This window comes from Danio rerio, chromosome 6, assembly GCF_049306965.1.
Source record: "Danio rerio strain Tuebingen ecotype United States chromosome 6, GRCz12tu, whole genome shotgun sequence".
Classification (NCBI taxonomy): domain Eukaryota; kingdom Metazoa; phylum Chordata; class Actinopteri; order Cypriniformes; family Danionidae; genus Danio; species Danio rerio.
The window spans coordinates 49,427,368-49,448,140 of NC_133181.1; the positions used below are offsets into that span (position 1 = coordinate 49,427,368).

General features: G+C 43.1%; 1 protein-coding gene across 8 annotated transcripts in view; it reads right to left on the reverse strand.

The window, feature by feature from the left end:
* The window catches only part of igfn1.1 (immunoglobulin like and fibronectin type III domain containing 1, tandem duplicate 1), a 66,490-nt gene that overhangs the window by 17,485 nt on the left and 28,232 nt on the right, over window positions 1-20,773 (reverse strand). For 4 of the 8 annotated variants that reach the window (NM_001430846.1, XM_073952957.1, XM_073952953.1 and 1 more), the window contains 7 exons: window positions 11,925-11,966; window positions 11,734-11,779; window positions 11,352-11,535; window positions 11,134-11,247; window positions 10,393-10,561; window positions 8,603-8,875; window positions 6,266-7,213 (listed from right to left, as the gene is read on the reverse strand). In NM_001430846.1, the coding sequence (NP_001417775.1) occupies window positions 6,266-7,213; window positions 8,603-8,875; window positions 10,393-10,561; window positions 11,134-11,247; window positions 11,352-11,535; window positions 11,734-11,779; window positions 11,925-11,966 (1,776 nt within the window). Of the gene's footprint in view, window positions 1-1,771; window positions 2,129-3,789; window positions 3,898-6,265; window positions 7,214-8,602; window positions 8,876-10,392; window positions 10,562-11,133; window positions 11,248-11,351; window positions 11,536-11,733; window positions 11,780-11,924; window positions 11,967-20,773 lie in introns of all 8 variants that reach the window. The other 4 variants (XM_073952951.1, XM_021476866.3, XM_073952955.1 and 1 more) reach the window with 2 other exon arrangements.

Genomic DNA, 20,773 nt, shown 5'->3' on the forward strand with positions numbered 1-20,773 from the left:
TATATATATATATATAAATTATTTAAAAAGAGAACAAAATAATACACAAAACAATGTGAAGATTATTTAAAAATTATTCATATTGTTGTTATTATTAGTAATATTATTATAAAGAAGGTTACTGGTAAATTTTATGTGGCTGAATTATTTCTTTAATAAACAAAGTTATCCAACACCCACTGGCTTTATGTGGGAAAAAAAATTCCCGCCTACTCAAATCAAGCTAATTAAAGAGGTTATTAAAGTTACTGATTACAACCCACCTTGCTCAATATATCCCTCACTTTTTTGAGCTAGCTCATCAGATATGCCCCTCACAAAGTTTCTACACACACATTGTGGCCAAGAACTGCTGATATGAATATGTATATGCTTACAAAGACAGTTCTATAGCTGTTGAACCCAAGGGTGAATTCTTAAAGTAAAGAGCTCTTGGGACTTTGAATCTGACAAGTTTGCTCAGTTGAAAGTTATCTGCTGTGAGATGTTTGGTCCTGAAGAAAAATGATCTACAACACAAAAGCATGGTTGATTTAAAGTTGAATAAATATAATACAAAGGACTTTTAGCAAAGTATGGATAACCTTGTTTATTTTCTATATGCAGGGGCGGATTGAGCAATTCCAGCCATGGGGCTTAAAAGTTCTAAAATGCACCTTTTGTACTTTCATTTATTTTTTATTTATTTTGTTGTTGTTTTTTTTTCTTTTCTTATATCACTGTCTATTTTTCTACATTCTATCTTAATGCAAAATAATAAGAACATGTATGGCATCTTGTAACATCTAGTAAAACTTTTGAAATCATTTATTTTCTTTAAATGAATGAACATTATTAATAAATGAACTCATTCGTTTTTAAAACTGCTGAACTTATCCATAGTTGAGGGTGGGGGATACATTTGCGCAGATGTAATAATTACATTCAAACTAGAATTTTTAGACCCTTACCATACAAAATACAATACAAACCCAAATTCAAGAGTTCGCCCTTAGCTGATGATTGATTATGAAGCATGTTTGGCATGCTGTCCCGGGAGAGAGCCCTGAACTGGTGAGATCCCGGGGCTCCCTCCCATTGCAGGGCGAGAGGGAAGACCGAGTTCAGGTAGGTCTCGAGAACTCCCCTGCTTGATAATGTTGGAAGTAGATTACTGCTATGAAGTGTCTATGCTGTCAATTTAGATTTGTCTATTTACTTATGTTACATGTTTTTGGTCTGTGGGAGGAAACCGGAGAGCCTGGTGAAAATCCACGCAAACACGAGGAGAACATGCAAACTCCACGCAGAAATGCCGACCTGGCCAGGAAGTGTCCGAACCGGTGACATTCTTACTGTGCGGCCGTGGTGCTAACCACAAGGAAATGGGAGGAGTCAGGGTGGAAGGGGGGATTCTTCAAGACGAAGATGGCTGAAGTAAGATACTGTGGTTATTTATAGTGGTTAAGGAGTCGTCTGATTGGTAAATCAGTGTTAGCTAATGTGGACCAGGTGGTATCTATCACAAGCACGTGCTCCTCTCGAAATTAGTTTATAAATAAACTTCACTTGTATATCATTTATAGGTATAAATCTAGCCATTTATTTGAGGTCCTTCAGATTTCCTGGTACCCTAGGCAGCTGCTTACCTTGCTCATTGGTCAAATCCGCCCCTGGTTATGTGACTGAATTAGGTCTTAAGCTCCTACAAGAGACTACGCTTATTCCTGAGTTTTCTGAATGGTGACATTGCTTCCATGCAACTGTCAGAGCAACTTCAAACATCTCTTACCAACAACTTTTTCTGGAACCTGTGAGCCTTGTTTTTTACGCTCTGAACGCCTGCGAGCTTTAGCCGACTCATCCTTTTCATCTTCAGCACCTTTTTCTTCCTCTGTAGCTTCAGTGCTGCCATCTGATGGACCTTCAGGACCTGGTGGCTTCCCAGGGCCTGGTGGATCCCCAGAACCCGAAGGGCTACCAGAACCTGATGCGGCTCCAGACCCAGACGGGTTTGCGGAGCCTGAAGCGTTGTCAGAACCCGATGGGTTTCCTGAACCTGATTGGTTACTGGAACCTGATGGATTTCCAGAACCTGATGGTTTCTGTTTATCTGATGGGGTTTCTTTATCTGACGGGTTACTTCCACCTTCAGTCAAGTCGTTTGGTCAGCCGGTGAAGCATTTCCAAGATTGATATGATGAAGAGGTTGGGAAGAATATTTAGAATAAAAAGAAGAGCACTTACAACAAACATTTAACATTGACGAAAACCACAACAACAATGCAAACAAGGAACATTTTTCAGACGTTGAGCCTATAAACATGCTTTAGGAAGAGTGTGGCTTGTTTCTTTTGTGTTATGCCAAAGAATTCCACTTACAGTGAAACGTCATTGGTTTAAAATGCTGCTCCACATAGCAAGGCATGAAACATAAATAGGCTGTAAGCACTGAGTGGTATGGTACGGTATGGTTTGGTTCGGTACGCTTTTATGGTCTTTTCCACTGTCAAAAGGTACTTAAAAGCGAACCGTACATAAAAAAGGAATGGCGCTGTCGCCTCAAAGCAACAAGGTTGCTGGTCCTCGGCTGGGTCAGTTCTGTGTGGAGTTTGCATGTTCTTCCGTTGGGTTTCCTCCGGCTGATCCGGTTTCCCCCACAGTCCAAAGACATGCAGTACAGGTGAATTGGGTAAGCTAAATTGTCCATAGTGTAAGTGCATTAACGATAGTGTATGGATGTTTCCCAGTGATGGGTTGCGTAAAACATAAGATAAGTTGGCGGTTCATTCCGCTGTGGTGACCCCTTATTAATACAGGGACTAAGCTGAAAAGAAAATGAATGAATGAATAAATGAATTAATTTCTCTAATAAAATTCTTAAAAGTACACTGTCAATATACAATATCAATAAATAAATTAAATAAATTAAATAAATAATGTAGTGTAGTGGTATGAGATAAATGTATAAAAACAATATATATATTGTTTTTATACATTTATCTCATACCACTACACTTTAAAAATGCTATGACCCAAATTTGTGTAAAATATGGACACTCCAACCACAGTTATTATTTTTTTTTAACCAACAAATGGGTTTGTCCATAATTTACACTGCACTAATGACTAACATTAACTGTCTGCTCACACTGAGAAAAAAATGCTTCTGATCTAATCGATTGGCTGCACCAGTCAGAACAGGTTTTTTTAATATGCAAATAAGTGGAGCTTGATAAATAGCCAATGAGGTTTCAAAGTGGGCAGGTCTACAGAGCGTGACAGCACAGACATAGAAAACAAAGAGCCAAGATTTCATTTTTGAAACATTACACACATTGACAAACACAAAACAAACAGATACACTAACAACACATTATAAATATACAGTACATGAACAACAAATAAATAAAACAAACAGAAGAGAAACAAACCAAGAAGCACATTGAGCTAAAGGCTTTTGGAAGATGTTAATTTTATGAAATGGTGAACGTTAGAAAAAATAGTTTGGTATAGGGTCTTTGGTTTGATGATGATTATATTATGGTATTATAAATGACATTAGTTGTGATTATTTTAAGGTACTCGTTTATTCACTGTTACAAGTATTACAGTTTAGATTTTAAAATAGTAATGATCAAATATTAACAATCATGCTTATTTTTAGTTTTAAAATGTTAATTGTTAAATCAAATGCCTTTTTCATGGCCAATAATGATTACTGTTGATGTTTAACAGTGTTTAGTTGGCAAACCTAGTTTCTGTAAACACTGATGAGCTGGTTTTAGTGTGTTCACCCCACTCTCTTACCAATCACCGTGTCTGGTATCAGTGGGCCTTGTCTTACTCGAGTGCGGCTCTTGGCCTCTCCTTCCTTCCTGCTCACTTCTGCAACTGGGCTGAGTATGTTTGAGTTTCCTATCACGATTTGTGTAAAATGTGAATTAATCAACATAGGAAGTGCAGTGTTTTGATTGTGTGAGTTCACTTGAGCTAAAAACACCCTTTAAGGTGTTGATTTGTTGCAGTGATTGCATATGTATGTACAGAGTAGCGTCATCTTATAAACAAACAGAAAGTTGTGGAAGAAAGTTGCACAAAGGTGTATGCGTGTATGATAGGGAACAGTAAAATTAATGTTTATTTGAAATAAGACTTTGACCTGAAAAGTAATGCTCTATTAGGATAATCTTGGACAGTATGCTCTTATCATAATCATAATCATAATATTTATTATTATTAGTAGTACTCTATTGTTTCTAACCTCAAATAAATAAATAAATAAATAAATAAATGTGGTGGATGAAGGACGTTCTTTAAACAAAGGTGTTTTTAAGACACTCTGAACTGTATCACACACACACACACACACACACACACACACACACACACACACACACACACACACAAACCATATGAGTTTGGCCTGCTTTAATAGACTGCTTTCTGTAAGAACCAAATAGTTCTGCAGCCTTTATTAAAGGATGTTATGAAACAATTTTAAAATTCAAACCAAAGCTAAAACGATAATGATATAGACAATAAGCAATATTGTGGGAATATTTGTGACACTTGTTGGCAAACTTAGTAATATAAATTATGATTTATTTTCACGTTCTCCTTTAAAAAAAAAAAAAAAAAAAAAAAAAAAAAAAAAAAACTATGATTTGCTGGAATCTGCCAGCCGATTTGAATGTTATCACTTGATTGAATGGGTGTTATCAGTGGTCATCTGCTGATAGATATGGGCCAGAAAGGAGCCTTCTGCGCCTACTGGTAGGCTCAGAAGGGTGTTTTCATCCATCCACATGGATAATTAGCTGTAGATCACTAGAAGTTAACGAGATGTATTTATAAATTTTCCATTAATTATATTTTATTAGCATCTACCCCAACCCTAAACCCAACTGTCATAGTAATGTAAAAACAGATCTGAATCTGGAGTCTTCTTTATTAGTGTAGTTGATTAACTAGAGCAATATTTATAAAATTTCAAGTTAATTGTATTTTATTAACGTCCACCCTTACCCCAACCCTAAACCCAACCGTCACACTAATGTAAAAACAGATCTGAAGTCTTCTCTATTAGTATAGCCGATTAACCAGCAGGAGACCCCTACTGGCCCATATCTATCAGCTGATAACCACTGATAACACCAATTCAATCGAGTGATAACATGTGATGTGGGCGAATCTGCTCACAAATGTTTGAACTGTCGACAGAGTAAGTACATTTGAGACAAATCCAGTTCAGAAGATTCTAAAGCAAAACCATCTAGCAAAGATTTATAAAGTAACACCAAAGTTGGTTTAAAAATGTGTATTAAATTTGCACAGGGAGCAGCACGGTGGCTCAGTGGGTAAGCATTGTCACTTTACAGCAAGAAGGTTGCTGAGTCCCGGCTGGATTAGTTGCCATTACTGTGTGGAGATTGTGTTCGTGTGGGTTTCTTCCGGGTGCTCCAGTGTCCCCCACAGTCCAAAGACAGAGTATAGGTGAATTGAATTAACTAAATTGGCCATAGTGTGTGTGTGTGTGTGTGCTTGCATGCATGCATGCGTGCGTGCCTATGTGTGTGCTGGAAGGGCATCCGCTGCATAAAACATAAGTCAGAATAGTTGGTAGTTCATTCCGCAGTGGTGACTCCTCATAAATAAGGGACTAAGCTGAAGGAAAATGAATGAATTAATGAATTTGCACAGAATAAATTAACTATTAATTTAGTAATCACTGTTGGATTATTAAGCATTTGTGAGTGATTTCATTTCTTGAAATTTAAATGTGTATTTTGTAATGTCCATGTGTCTCCAGCTGCTGGTATAAGATGATGAATGTTTTAATACATACAGAAGTCAAGATTTTTTTTAATTGCTTACATACCCAACATGCACACGCTATTGCAGTACTTCTGTTGTCAGTGTGATGGCTGTTAGAATCGTGAAAGAATCTACTTTTTAACAAAAGTCAAGCAGAAAAGCAATATGTGAATCTCATTTTAACCAGAACTGCAGCTTTAGTACATCTAACATTTATATGCGGATCATTTTTGACGTTTAATTGCAGTGGGGCGTTGGGATCGGTAGACGCGGACTTAATGAACTTGGAAATGTCAAATTTGACCAAAATGGACATTTTCAAATTCAGACTCAATTTGCCAACAAGGCTCACATTTGCAGTTATCCCTCTTGGTTTGAACTTACCTTTACACTACATTTTTAAAAATGAAAGCTAGATTTAATTTGAATTGCTTACACATATCTTGGATTTTCTTGTATAATTTCTTACCTACAACAGTCTCAGGTACAAGAGGTCCTTCCCGCTGACGCTTCTTTCCTCCTTTATCTCCATCATCACCACCATTTCCTCCAGATCCGTCAGCTCCTCCAGCCCCACCAGCAGCACCAGCTTCTCCAGCACCTCCGGCTCCACCTTCTCCGCCAGCTCCTCCAGCTCCACCTTCTCCACCGGCTCCTCCAGCTCCACCTTCTCCACCGGCTCCTCCAGCTCCACCTTCTCCACCAGCACCACCTTCTCCACCTGCTCCTCCAGCTCCATTAGCTCCACCGGTTCCTCCAGCTCCCCCTTCTCCTCCAGCTCCACCTTCTCCTCCAGCTCCACCTGCTCCTCCAGCTCCACCGGCTCCTCCTTCGCCAGTAGCTCCCACAGCCCACACTGCACCTACTGCTGCTGCACTATCACCTCCAGCTCCACCTGCACCTCCAGTCTTTCCGAGCTTTGCTGCTGCAGCCGCTGCCTGTGCAGACATTGCAGCTGCCGCCGCAGCCCCAGCCGCAGCAGCTTCCTCAGCACTCAGACCTTTATTCAAGGCGTTGAGTGCAGCCTGTTTCCTGGCCTCTTCCTCCGCTTGGGCTTTGGCTTTTGCTGCTGCAGCCCGTGCTGCTCTGTCTGCTGCGGCTTTAGCTTCAGCCTCAGATATACCTTTGGCTTTAGCTGCAGCGAGAGCTTCTTGTGCAGCTTTAGCAGCAGCAGCTGCTGCAGTGGCTGCAGCCACTTGTGCCGCTGCAGCCTCAGCTGCAGCTCTGGCTTTGGCTTCAGCTTCTGCTGCGTCACGCTCAGCCTGGAGTTTCTTTGCAGCCTCCATAGCTTCTGCTATCTCCTTCTTGTTCTTCTCTGCCTGCTCAGCAGCAATCTTCAGCAGGTCATCACCACCGCCGCCTGCCTGAGTGGTTTTACGAGCTTTCTTCTTGCCCTTTGATGCAGGATCTTTGTCAGCTGGGGTGTATAGAATAATAAAAGCCGATTAAAACAGTGATTGCATTTATTAATTATTGCTAATGCCAATTCCAGTTAATAAAAAGGCCATAAATACAAATAAAATATTCAATTGTAACAAAGCTTTTCTGTTTGAGGTATATTGGTGACTAAAATCATACAACTTTTGATAATTAATTACATAATTATTGAGGATTCCTCATGCAAGTTCATTTCAGTTAATATTTTTTTCTTAAAAAAAAGTTATTTTTTTAATCTTCAATTTATATAATTAATTGTTATATAAAATATAATATTATTAAATGTTTCCAAGTGATGGGTTGCAGCTGGAAGGGCATTCGTGGTGTAAACATATGCTGAATAAGTTGGGGGTTAAAGGGAATAAGCCGAAAAAAAATAAATGAATAAATATAAATTGATGAAACAAAAATCAAACACTTCCATTTGAGGTAAACGGGCAGCTAAAGTTCAAATGATAAAACTGAAAACATTGTTAAACTATATTTTGCATTTAAATGTAATTCTCAGGGCAATACATCTTTTTTTCTGTTGACCTTAAAACTAGAATAACGGTATAGACATCTTCAAACGCAAATAAAAATCGGAAAAAAATATATACAAGTTTAAACTCTAAGGGCCTAGGACATGTATTGCGTAATTTTTTTTATCAATATATTTTTTTTATTATTTTCACATCAATAATTTACAGAATCATTTCAGTATACATGTAAACATTCTTTTCTAACCACCCTCCACCCCTTTCCCACCCTCACAAGACAGAACACTTAAACAGACATACTTGTGAGTCATCGAGCTGATGTGTAAATTAAGAGGAAATAAACAATAAACAAACAATAATGACAAATAAAGGATTAAAGCAATGAAGTGTCATACTTTTCCATCCGTATTTTCAGTCAATGTAACATCCAAGTTATTCATGTATTCAATAAATTTACCCCAAGTCTTCTCAAACATTGAAGAGTTTTATTTAAGATTAAACATTATTTTTTCAACAGGAACATAAGAAGAAAGTTCTCTAAGCCATACAATATGACTTGGTGGTTCTACTGATTTCCAATGTATAGCAATGCATTTCTTTGCTGCTATCAGAGCCATTTTAATTAAACGTAAATTTTTCCTTTGTACCATGTGCTTTAGACTTTGCACCTAGATCGTTAAAATAGAGTCCTAAAACTTTAAAATGTGAATACAGAAACCAAAACTTACAATGAATTAAAAACTACACTGTTTACTTAATGGTGCTAAAATAATACCGTTTTCTGATTGAGAAATTTAGTGCCCTCCACATATAAATGTGGTGCACATGCGCTTTTTCTGTCTGTAAGGGTTGTTCTAATATTGGAAAAAAAAAAATTGACTGATACTTACCTTCTACAATCAACCAGGCATTGCAAGACTTAATGCCGGCTATAGCAGCATAGATTCCAGCATCCAAAGGCATACAGTCAATGATTTTCAGACGGTGGATCAGCTTGTCCTCTGTAGAAGTAATCTCATATTTCTCACTGTTAGAGATGGGGACATTTTTTAAGGTCCAAACGATTTCATTCATGGGCTGAGTTAAGACGCACTCAAAGAGGGCATCCTCTCTCTCTTGGGCCGTCACCTCCTTAATCTTCAGGGCAAAGTCCACAGGGGGAACTGTGTGTTAAATATGGATAAACACACCTCAGTCGATTTATGATGGCATTATGCATTCAGTGAGAGAGAGAGCGCTGCTGAAAAGACTGGCAAAGCTGGTCACAACAATATGGTGTTTTGGATGCTGGTGAGCAGGGTTAGTAAAGTTTTGCATTTGTAAATGAGTTTTTAGGTCAATTTGCTGTTCATTTCAGTTTGGTTTTCGTTGGATTCACTGATCACGTTTCAATTTAGCTTTTACATTTTTATTTTGGGTTTGTAATCATAGTCTAGCAGAGCTAATGGAGCACACTTAGAATAACTCTTGTTCAAACCTCCTAGAAATAGAAATAAATAATCTTTGAATAAGCACTGAACATACGACCAACACTAATGCAACTGATAAAACATAAAAGTATATATGTCATTTTGTTTCATGTGTACTGCTAAATCAGTCAGCAATGCATATGAATCACCTAGATGTAAATATTATAAATATTTTTTATATTATTCTTAACTGTATTTCCCACTTATTTAAATGCTATTTCTGTCCTATTGTATAAGTACATCCTGAGCTCCTGTAAACCACAAAAAAAATTATTGCGATTAAAGTTAATATATATTTAAACATGTCTAGTTTTTAGTCAAAGTTTCGGGTTTTATTCATGAAAATAACCTTGGAGGTGAGCTGACATCTTGATTTTGGCTTTTTCACAAGCTTGATTTGCTTTATTTTCAACAGAAAAACATTAATATTAAAGATAATTACAATTAAAGATAGTATATAGGTAAACATGACTAGTTTTAGTCATAGTTTCAGTTTTTGTTCATGAAAATAACATAGCAGGTGAGCTGATGTCTTTATTTTGGCTTCTTTCACTAGCTTAATTTGCTTTATTTTCAACAGAAATATGTTAATATTAAAGATAATTAACATTAAAGATAATATATATGTAAACATGACTAGTTTTTAGTCATAGTTTTAGTTTTTTATTAAGGAAAATAACCTGGCAGGTGAGCTGATTTCGTTTTTGGCTTCTTTCACTAGCTTGATTTGGTTTATTTTCAGCAGAAATATGTGTGTTAAAGATAGTTGTATAAGATAATATAGAGGTAAACATGACTAGTTTTAGTCATAGTTTCAGTTTTTGTTCATGAAAAAACCTTGATTTGCTTTATTTTCAACAGAAATACATTATTATTAAAAATAATAGTTATAAATATTATTATACATTTAGAGTTGCTTCAACATTGTTAGACTTGTACTAGCAGGCCAGAAACATCACACGAGGACATTGATGTCAGACATGCGACCAGACAGATCCTTATATTGTAGACAGTTTTATTGATTCTGCTGGGATTGATTTAGTTTTTGACGCATCACAGCTCACAGCACACATCCTGAGTAGATGTGTTATTATACTGGTTAACCAGCTAGACCAAAACCATAGCTGAATAGACAGGTATTTTTGGAGTCGCGTTAGTCTTTTCAGCAGGACGTTTAATAATGATTAAACAAAAGTGTTGTAAAAACGTACTCTTAAAATCAGTTGAGAAGATGTTGACACCCTCAACGTCAACTTGATAGATTCCGGCATCTTCTGCTTTGAGATTTTTAACGGTGAAGACATACTTCTTGCCAACCTGTTTTAGACAGTGCTTCATTTCTCCTTCAGCTTCTTTGCTGAATGGAATCATCACACCATCCTGGACAAAAGAGTAAGATCAGATGTGACTTGATGCTTGATAATGCTTGATATATATATATATATATATATATATGTATATATATATATATATATATGTATATATATATATATATATATGTATATATGTATATATATATATATATATATATGTATATATATATATGTATATATGTATATATATATATGTATATATGTATATATATATATATGTATATATGTATATGTATATATGTATATATATATATATATATATATATATATATATATATATGTATATATATATATATATATATATATATATATATATATATATATATATATATATATATAGGACTGCATATTCAATTGCTCACACTTGTTGATGGAGCATAAAGCAAGGTCTCTTAATGCAATTCAATAGAGTAAATAAGGGAAAATGTTAATTAACTGACTTTTTTTATAGAGAGTATGTCTCCAGAGGAATTATAAGAATGTCATTATTATTTTATTTTACAATTCACATAAAACCAAATGACCTTCTCTTTACAGTATATAGATATTAATCTCAATGGCGCTGAGTTAATGTCTCACCTTGTACAGAAAAATGCGACTGTTGGGGTCTTTCAGCTCCATTTCCAGTTCAAAGGTTGCAGCATCTTCAGACTTGACTTCAATAGGCTTGAGATTACTGAGATGTTGGATGAACTAAACAAACAGAACCAATCAGTTTGTTTCCAGAGTTGTGCGTTCAGTCATGAAAATGCGGTTGTTTGAGGAAGCTTCTGTCAATCTGGCTGCTCTCTTTTTACCTGCGCTTGCTCCTCTTCTCTCTCCTTCTTCATCTCCACCAGTTTCTTCAGCATGTGACGGAAATCAGTGATGTGGTACTCTGCACAAATGCGCTCGTAGTCTTTCTTCTCAGCGCTCAGTAGCAATTCCCATACCGATTCGTCAATGTCACCTTCCTTTTTCTCCTCAACTTTTTTGCCAGCACTTTAAGGAGATTGTGATGACAAATATGAGCATCAGGCCAAATGTTAGCACTTAACTGGGTTAGCGTGACTGATGTTATCATCTGACTAATTACTGTAACTGTGGCAAGAATCACACGTATGAATAAAGCCTAATGTGAAACTGCACGGCTGATGATATGACATTAATGCGTAATGCAATGGAAACAAAACGTCTCACCCTTGTCTGAGCCTCTTTCTAAACTCTGTTGGGTCACCAGCTGGAGCTTCACAATGCAATCAACAAACAGAAGGAAATTATTGCTGATGTTTGCCACACTCAAAATCACAAGTGTCCCATTAATTCCTATTTTTCCACATAATAAACCACAGTTGTGCGCTTTAGAAAATCAGCAAACAAAATTAGCTTACCTCCTTCAGCTTTTTGCATTTCTTTGTCCTTTTTGAATCCAACTGGAGAGAACAAAATCAGATATTGTGTTTGCAGCTGTTTTCTGAAATGCTAGCTCTACATATTAGTGACAGAATACAAAAAGACTTAAATCTGTTGAGTACATTCAGAAGTTTGCCCATACAGGAATCTGATAAATATATGCAAATTACATTGCAAACAAGCTTATATTTGGATTTCACATATATAAAACATGTCATACACTCATAAGCCACTTTATTAGGTACAACGTACTAGTACCAGGTTGAACCCCCCTTTGCCTTTAAAACTGCCTTAATCCTTTGTGGCATAGATTCAACAAGGTAGCGGAAATATTTCTCCGAAATTTTGGTCCATGTTGATATCTAGTTGCTGCAGATTTGTCAGCTGCACATCCATGATGCGAATCTCCCATTTCACCACATGCCAAACATGCTCAATTGGATTGAGACCTGGTGACTGTGGAGGCCATTTGAGTACAGTGAACTCATTGTCATGTTTAAAAAACCAGTCTAAGATGATTCACACTTTATGACTTGGTGCATTATGCTGCTGGAAGTAGCCATCAGAAGATGGGTAGACTGTGGTTATAAAGAGATGGAAATAGTCAGCAACAATACTCAGGTATAGGCTATGGCGTTAACACAATGCTCAATTGGTACTAATGGGCCCAAAGTGTGCCAAGAAAATATCACAACACCTTTAGACCACCACCACCAGCCTGAATCGTTGATAGAAGGCAGGATGGATCCATCCTTTGATGTTGTTGACGCCAAATTCTGACTCATCAGACCAGGAAACGTTTTTCCAATTTTCTGTTGTTCAATTTTGGTGAGCCTGTGCAAATTGTATTCTCAGTTTCTTGTTCTTAGCTGACAGAAGTGACATTCGGTGTGGTCTTCTGCTGCTGTAGCCCATCTGCCTCAAGGTTGGACGTGTTGTCCTTTCAGAGATGCTTTTCTGCATACCTCAGTTGTAACGAGTTTTTATTTAAGTTGCTTTTCTATCAGCTTAAACCAGTTTGTCTGGCCATTCTCCTTTGACCTCTGGAATCAACAAGGCATCTCTGCCCACAGAACTGGATATTTTCTCTTTTTCGGACCATTCTTTAAACCCTATAGATGGTTGTGCATGACAATCCCAGTAGATCAGCAGTTTCTGAAATATTCAGAACAGCCAGTCTGGTACCAACAACCATGTCACGTTTAAAGTATCTTAAATCACCTTTCTTCCCCATTCTGATGCTTGGTTTGAACTGCAGCAGATCGTCTTGACCATGTTTACATGCCTAAATGCCTTAAGTTGCTGTCAGGTGATTGGCTGATTAGAAATTTGCATGAACATGCAGTTGTCAGGTGTACCTAATAAAGTGGCCAGTGAGGGTATATGCAATATCTAATAAAAAATACAGCAAAAATGGCTGGAATTGGCTTTGGAATTACAAATACTGTATGTACATATATTTTCAAATATGACCATATAATACATATATCAAAATAGCTTATGAATTAGCAATGAAGATTGGCTACCAGGCTGGTCAAATTTAGCTTCAAAACCTGCAACAGTAAATTGGCAAGTGTTACTATTTGTTCCCCTTCGGGGGGAACTTCAGCACTATAAGTGGATTTGATTGTAAAATCCACGCATTGGGAGGTTCGGTTCAGAAGCTACTCGTCTGAAAGAGTATTGAACGGGCCAATTAAGAATGAATTGGCAGCGCAAGCCTGCGCAGGTGAGCGGCATAAGCAATCAACTGAGTATATAAGCTCACCTGGCGCAGCAGACGCTATCCTTTTCGCTTCAGAGACTTTCTGATCGAGTCGATGAGGGTTCCTCCTGCTGTGACCAGCGATTCTGAGCGAACGAGAGCATTCTCCCGGTCCAGAGTGTGTACACGCAGTGGCAGACGGTCGAGCTGGGTTTCTCCCTTGCCTGGCGTTCTTTGGGTCCGGTCCTCCAGAGCGGTGCGTATAAAGTTGCAAACTTCACAGAAAGAGCAACACAGTCGTGCAGCACGTCCTTATCAGGACGGCGCTCCGACTGTGCGTTTCTGGATGCGGTGGTTTCCTGTCCTCGGATGATGGGCGCGGGCACTGTGTTACATGTCTGGGGGTCCAGCATGTTAATGCGCTGCTCGCGGGCAGTTCATGTCGTCATCGCGATGCCATGACTGTTGCGCAAGATCGCGGTTAGCCTTTGCAAAAAGGCGAACCACCCCAGTTGTCCCCTGCTCTGCAGCGGGCACTCGGGCAGATCTGAGGGTTTCAGCGAGAGATAATCCGTCGCCCACGGGCCCGCGGACCTCCCGCTCCTCTAAGCGCTCCATCCAAGCTTCGGGCGGAGGAACCGATCCGTCTAACAGATGGTAGCCCTTACGCCCGATGACACCGGAGACCAGATGTCCACCGCGGCATCGGAGGGTGGGCTTTCATTGTCCGATGATGATCCAGACCCGCTCGCCCCCTTCGGGCTGGTGAGCGCTGTCACTACGGATCCTGAAACGGACATGTTAGCCGTGCTTTCCCGGGCTGCTTCGGCCGTGGGTTGGAGATGGTTTATCCCCCAGCTCCGCGGCCGGACCGACTAGAGGGGCGTTCCCTTCTTCCCGGAGGTGCACAGTAGGCTCACGCGGTCTTGTAAAGCACTTTTTTCTGCTCGTGCTGCGTGTTCCTCCACCCTAACCACTCTTGACGGTGAAACAGCCAGGGGGTATGTGGCGATTCCTCAGGTTGAGTGCGCGATGGCGGTAAATCCGCGCGGCGCCTCTTCTTGACGGGGTCCGCCTCGTCTCCCATCCAAAGCCTGTAAGTTATCTACCTCCCTCGGAGCTAGAGCTTACATAGCTGCGGGCCAGGCTGCTTCCGCCTTGCATGCGATAGCCACCTACCAGCGCTACCAAGCGCAGGCGCTGGCCGAGCTGCACGAGGGTGGGTCCAACCCAGGCTTACGAGCTTCGCACCGCCGCCGACTTAGCTCTTCGGACTACTGAGTCCGCTGCGTGTGCGTTGGGGAGGACGATGTCCACATTAGTGGTCCAGGAGCGCCACCCCTGGCTGATATGCGCAAAGTCGACAAAGTCCGCTTTCTTGACTTCCCCATATCCCCAGCCAGGTTCGGCGACACTGTCTGTGAATTCACCCAGGAATTCAAGGCGGTGAGAGAGCAGTTGGTGGGTGATGTCTTATCGGCGGTCCGTAGCCCGCTCCGCCCGCCGTGCCATTCATACCTGCTCCTCGCCGAAGGCGCCCGCCTACGAGAGCTGCTCCGCCCCCGCACACGCCTAAGGCGAAGCGAGCGCGTCGGGCACCTCGGAAGCAGGCAGCCCCCCTGCCCAGAACGCCGCTAAGTCCGGCAACGGACCGCGAAGCGCCCCTGGGACAGGCCATCTGGAGAAGAGGGAACTTGCTCTTTCCCCGCTGGAGGGCGGGGCCCCATTTCCAACGGCACTTTTTACTGCCATGAAAACATTATGAGAGGGCACTTTTCACTTCCCCTGATGTGACAGCCCGAAATCTGCCAGTCTGGGACGCTATGCTTTCTAGCTTGCAGATTCGGTGCGTTTCGCCAGTGGCTCACGAGCGCTGGGAGGACGGTCTCCTTTCTCCCACCCCTCGAGCCTCCCCTCCGGAGCTCGGGTTTGGAGTGAGAGCAAATATCTCACCTCCAGCTTTTCCGTGGGACCCGCGAGCTTCCCGGATCAGCACACCCACTCCGCGCTGCCCCACTGCTGGTACGTCAGCGATTGTAGCGATGAGTCCATTAGCGAGAGCTCTGCCTGCCTGGTTAGCGCGGGCCAGCTCTTCGCGGTGGCTCATACGCACAATCAGACTCGGCTATGCGATTCAGTTCGCGAAACGGCCCCCCAAGTCACGGGTGTGTATTCACCAGGGTCAGCCCCCTGTCCGCCCCTGTCTTGCGAGAGGAGATTGCTGTCCTCCTGGCGAAGGATGCAATCGAGCCGCTCCCTCCAGCCGAGATGGAGAGCGGGTTTTACAGCCCACGCTTCATCGTGCCCAAAAAGAGCGGTGGGTCACGGCCAATCCTAGATCTGCGCGTTTTGAACCGCTGCCTGCACAAGCTGCCGTTCAGAATGCTCACGCAGAAGCGCATCCTCCGGTGCGTTCGTCCTCTGGGTTGGTCTGCAGCATTAGACCTGATGGACGCGTATTTCCATGTCTCCACTCTTCCTCGCCACCGACAGTTTCTGCGGTTTGCGTTTGAAGGTCGAGCTTGGCAATACAAAGCCCTCCCCTTCGGGCTCTCTCTGTCTCCGCGGGTCCTCACCAAGCCCGCGGAGGGTGCCTCAGCGCCCCTTCGGCTCGCGGGCATCTGCATACTCAATTTCTTTACGACTGGCTGAATTGCCCTCTCTTTTGATTATGCACAGAGTTGATTATGCACAGAGACAAAGTGCTCTGGCACTTCCACCTGTGGGGGTTTCAGGTCAACCGAGAAAAGAGCAAACTCGCCCCCGTGCAGAGGATCTCTTCTCTCGGGCTGGAGCTGGACTCGGTCACCATGGCAGCGCGCCTCTCCGGAGAGCGCGCTCAGCTGATGCTGTACTGTCTGAGAGAGCTCGACAGTAAAATAGTGGTCCCACTGAAACAATTTCAGAGGCTCCTGGGGCATATGGCATCCGCAGCCGCTTCATGCCGCTCGGATTATTCTATATGAGACCACTTCAGCACTGGCTTCACGATCGAGTCCCCAGACGCGCATGGCACGCGCGCGCACACCGAGTCTCTGTTACTGCGCTGTGTCGCCGCGCCCTCAGCCCTTGGAGCGACCCCTCGTTCCTACAGGCCTGGGTGTCTCTAGAACAGGCGTCCAGTCTTGTTGTCGTTTCAGCAGACACTTCCAACACGGGCTGGGGGGCTGTGCGTTGCGGGCATGCGGCTGCGGACCTGTGGAAAGGTACCCAGTTGCATTGGCATATCGCCTGGAGCTGTTGGCAGTGTTCCCCGCTCTCCACCGTTTTTTTCCGGTGTTGGAGCGGCAACACGTGCTGGTCAGGACGGACAGTACGGCGGCGGTGGCGTATATCAGCCGTATAGGGGGTATGCGCTCTCGCCGCATGTCTCAGCTCGCCCGCCGTCTGCTCCTCTGGAGTCATCCGCGGCTGAAATCGCTGCACGCCATTCATATTCAGGCAAGCTCAACCGTGCAGCCGATGCGCTCTCACGGCAGCCTTGCGTCCTGGAGAATGGAGACTCCACCCCGAGTCTGTTCAGCTGATATGGGCGCGATTCGGGGAAGCCCAGATCGATCTGTTGCTTCCCCCGAGATCGCTCATTGCCAGTTGTTCTTTCCCTGACCGAGTGCTCTCGGCACGGATGCACTGGCTTACAGCTGGCCTCGGGGCACGCGCAATACGCGTTTCCCCCAGTGAGCCTGCTCGCGCAGTTACTGTGCATGGTCAGGGAGGACGAGGAACAGGTTGCTGGTTGCGCCCCTCTGGCTCAACCGGACCTGGATGTCAGAGCTCTCCCTCGCGATAGCCCTCCCCTGGCAGTCCCTTCGAGAGAGCACCTACTCTCTCAGGGACAGGGCACCACCTGGCACCCTCGCCGATCTTTGAAGAGATTTTTAGACGCGAGGAAGACTTAGGTTACCTCCGATTGCGGTGGCTAATACCGTCACTCGGGCTAGAGCCCCCTCCCCGAGCGCGCCTATGCCCTGACGTGAAGTCTATTCACTGAATGGTGTGTCTCTCGCTGAGAAGACCCCCGTAATTTGCCAGATCAGCGTTGTGCTTTCTTTACGCCGAGAGAAGTTGGAGAGCAGGCTGTCGCCCTCCACACTCAAGGTTACGTGGCTGCCATCTCCGCTCTCATAACGCGGTGGCTGGCAGCACCGTGGGAACGCATAACCTCATCATCCGGTTCCTCAGGGGCGTTAAGCGAATTAATCCACCCCGCCCCCTCTCATGCCCTCTTAGGATCTCGCCCTCGCTACACAAGCCGCGTCAGATCCCTTCGATCCTCGACTCAGTATTTTCTGTCCCTGAAGACAGCTCTGCTGGTCGCGTTGATATCGATTAGAGGGTCGGGGACCCGGAGGCATTTTTCGGTCAGTGACTCGTGCCTGTAATTGGGCTGGCTTCTCTCACGTATGAGACCCCGCCCGCGATATGTGCCCAAGGTTCCTACCACTCCGTTTTAATACGAGGTAGTGAGCCTGCAAGCGCTGCCCTCGGAGGAGGCAGACCCAGCCCTTATTTATTGTCCAGTTCGCGTTTTGCGTATTATCCGGACCGCACTCAGAGTTTAGATCATCTGAGCAGCTCTTCGTCTGTTATAGCGGTCGGCAGCAGGGAAGTGCCGTACCGAAATAAGTTCCCACTAGATTGTGGATGCCTTTCTTTCACTATCAGAGCCGAGATGAGCCGCGTCCCCCGAGAGCGCGTGCGCACTCCACTCGGAGCTTCGCATCCTCTCGAGCGCGCGCACGCGGCGCCCCTCTAACAGACATCTGTAGAGCTGCGGGCTGGGTGACACCCAACACATTTGCAAGGTTTTACAATCTGCGAGTGGAGCCGGTTTCCTCAAGGGTATTAGGTAACCCTTGGTGATTGAGGAAACAATTCGGTAGGGTGTTGAAACACGCTTGCTGCGCCATTTTCCCTAACACGGAGATACGTGCGCCTTTTTATCTGTCAGTAAAGTTCCCCGTCAGGTGAGCCCTGCAGATTCCTCCGTGGCCCCCAGCACTGACTCAGCGGAGGAGTCACTTGCTGGCCCACTACGTTGTAGGTCTGCCCGCTGGTCAGCCCGCGTTTTGGGTAAAGGTGCCTGCTATGCGTGGTCCCCACTAGGCGATCCCATATGCTTATTCAGCCACGGTTAAGTCCCCCCCCCCTGGGCGGACCCGTGTCTTCCCTCCCCGCTAACCACTCTTTTGCTATGCGTACTCCCCCTTTTTTAGGGCTAGTCCATATGTAAATTCTGCCATCTATCCCCCCTTGGGTAACGGATGGCCTCCGCAGCGTCCTCCCTATCGGGATTGCACGCTTCCCAACGTACTGTCGTATTTTCCTAGAATTATCTAGATGCTCACGACTTCCCAAAAAATATATATAAATCCGTAAAACTTCTGTTGAAGTAGGATAAATTAGGGCCAGGGACACGTTGGAGGACCGCGCCCCCCATGATGTGGGTGCGTCACGCTTGCTTGACTATCTCCTCATCGGGGGTGTTGGTAAGGTGCAGTCATTATGGCGCTTTCAATGGGCTCCCAATGCGTGGATTTTACAATCAAATCCACTTATAGTGCTGAAGTTCCCCCCGAAGGGGAACGTTCGAGGTTACTAAAGTAACCCTTCGTTCCCCGAGGAGGGGAACGGAAGCACTATACTCCGTCGCCATAATGACTGTCCCTTAGCTGTTGAAAGTCTCTTCAGCTTAAAAAGGATAGCGTCTGCTGCGCCAGGTGAGCTTATATACTCAGTTGATTGCTTATGCCGCTCACCTGCGCAGGCTTGCGCTGCCAATTCATTCTTAATTGGCCCGTTCAATACTCTTTCAGACGAGTAGCTTCTGAACCGAACCTCCCAATGCGTGGATTTTACAATCAAATCCACTTATAGTGCTTCCGTTCCCCTCCTCGGGGAACGAAGGGTTACTTTAGTAACCTCGAACGTTTCGTCATTAACCCCAATATAAATATGTGTGTGTGTGTATATGTATGTATATATATATATATATATATATATATATATATATATATATATATATATATATATATATATATATATATATATATATATATATATATTAGGGATGTAATGGTATCAGAATTTCACAGTACGGTAATACCTCGGTATGAATGTCACGGTACGGTATTTATTGAATCATTTACAGGAAAAAAAAAAACTTTTGAAAATACTCCAAAAAAGTGCCAAAAGTGTCAATGACATACAAATTAGCCATCTATCTGTTAGCTTTGAAACAGGAACTTCAATTTTAATAACAAAAAATTATTAAACCATGTAAAAAAATAAAGTTTCAATTTAGTATTGTTGAAAACTCATCACATTCAACATTTAATCACTCACTTAGATAGAGATGGGTTTAAAGGAAAATTATCATATAACTATAATCTGGTAAAAGCTGGTATCTCTGGGTATTTACAATGTCCCCTGCAACAGAAAAAAACCCTCTCATTTGGGACTGAGGTTTCTGGGACAAGAGAGATATGACTTGGTCCATGTTGACAGCAGTGGGGTAACGTTGTGCATTGTCTTTCCCCCACTTGAGAAGACAAACCATGAGTGAGATAGAGGTCTCTTTGCGGTACAAGTCAATGTCTGCATCAATCTGAACAGTGTGCTGTGTTTCTGCAGTCCCCATGACTGTTATTAGTCGTATTCCCCAACTTGCAGGCACGTGCACACATAGGGCTCAACCTGTGCAGTGCACATGCCCTTTTTAGTCTTGGATAGAAAATGCCCTTCCAAAACGATCAAAAGTGCCCCCGCGACGCGACACAACCTCCGTCCAGTCCAGCCCTTCAGTAGGCGCGCGACAACACCTCTCTTAAGTATGCGCGCTCAACCCCCCCTCGGCGCTTTACAATACGCGCGCCACAACACAGCTGATCAGAACGCGCGCGACAGCACCGCTATTCAGCACGCGCGCGGCGACAACACCCGCTTTAGGTTCGATCATTTCCATCTTTTTTTCATCTCCGCTACTAGCAGCACACTCCATTTCCGCATTACTGGATCTGTAGCGACAACAGACCGCAAAGGATTATGGCCACGCCGGGGCTGATGGGAAATGAAGTTTCAGCTACCTCCCGTTCGCTTCATTCGCCTGAGCAAATTTTCTCA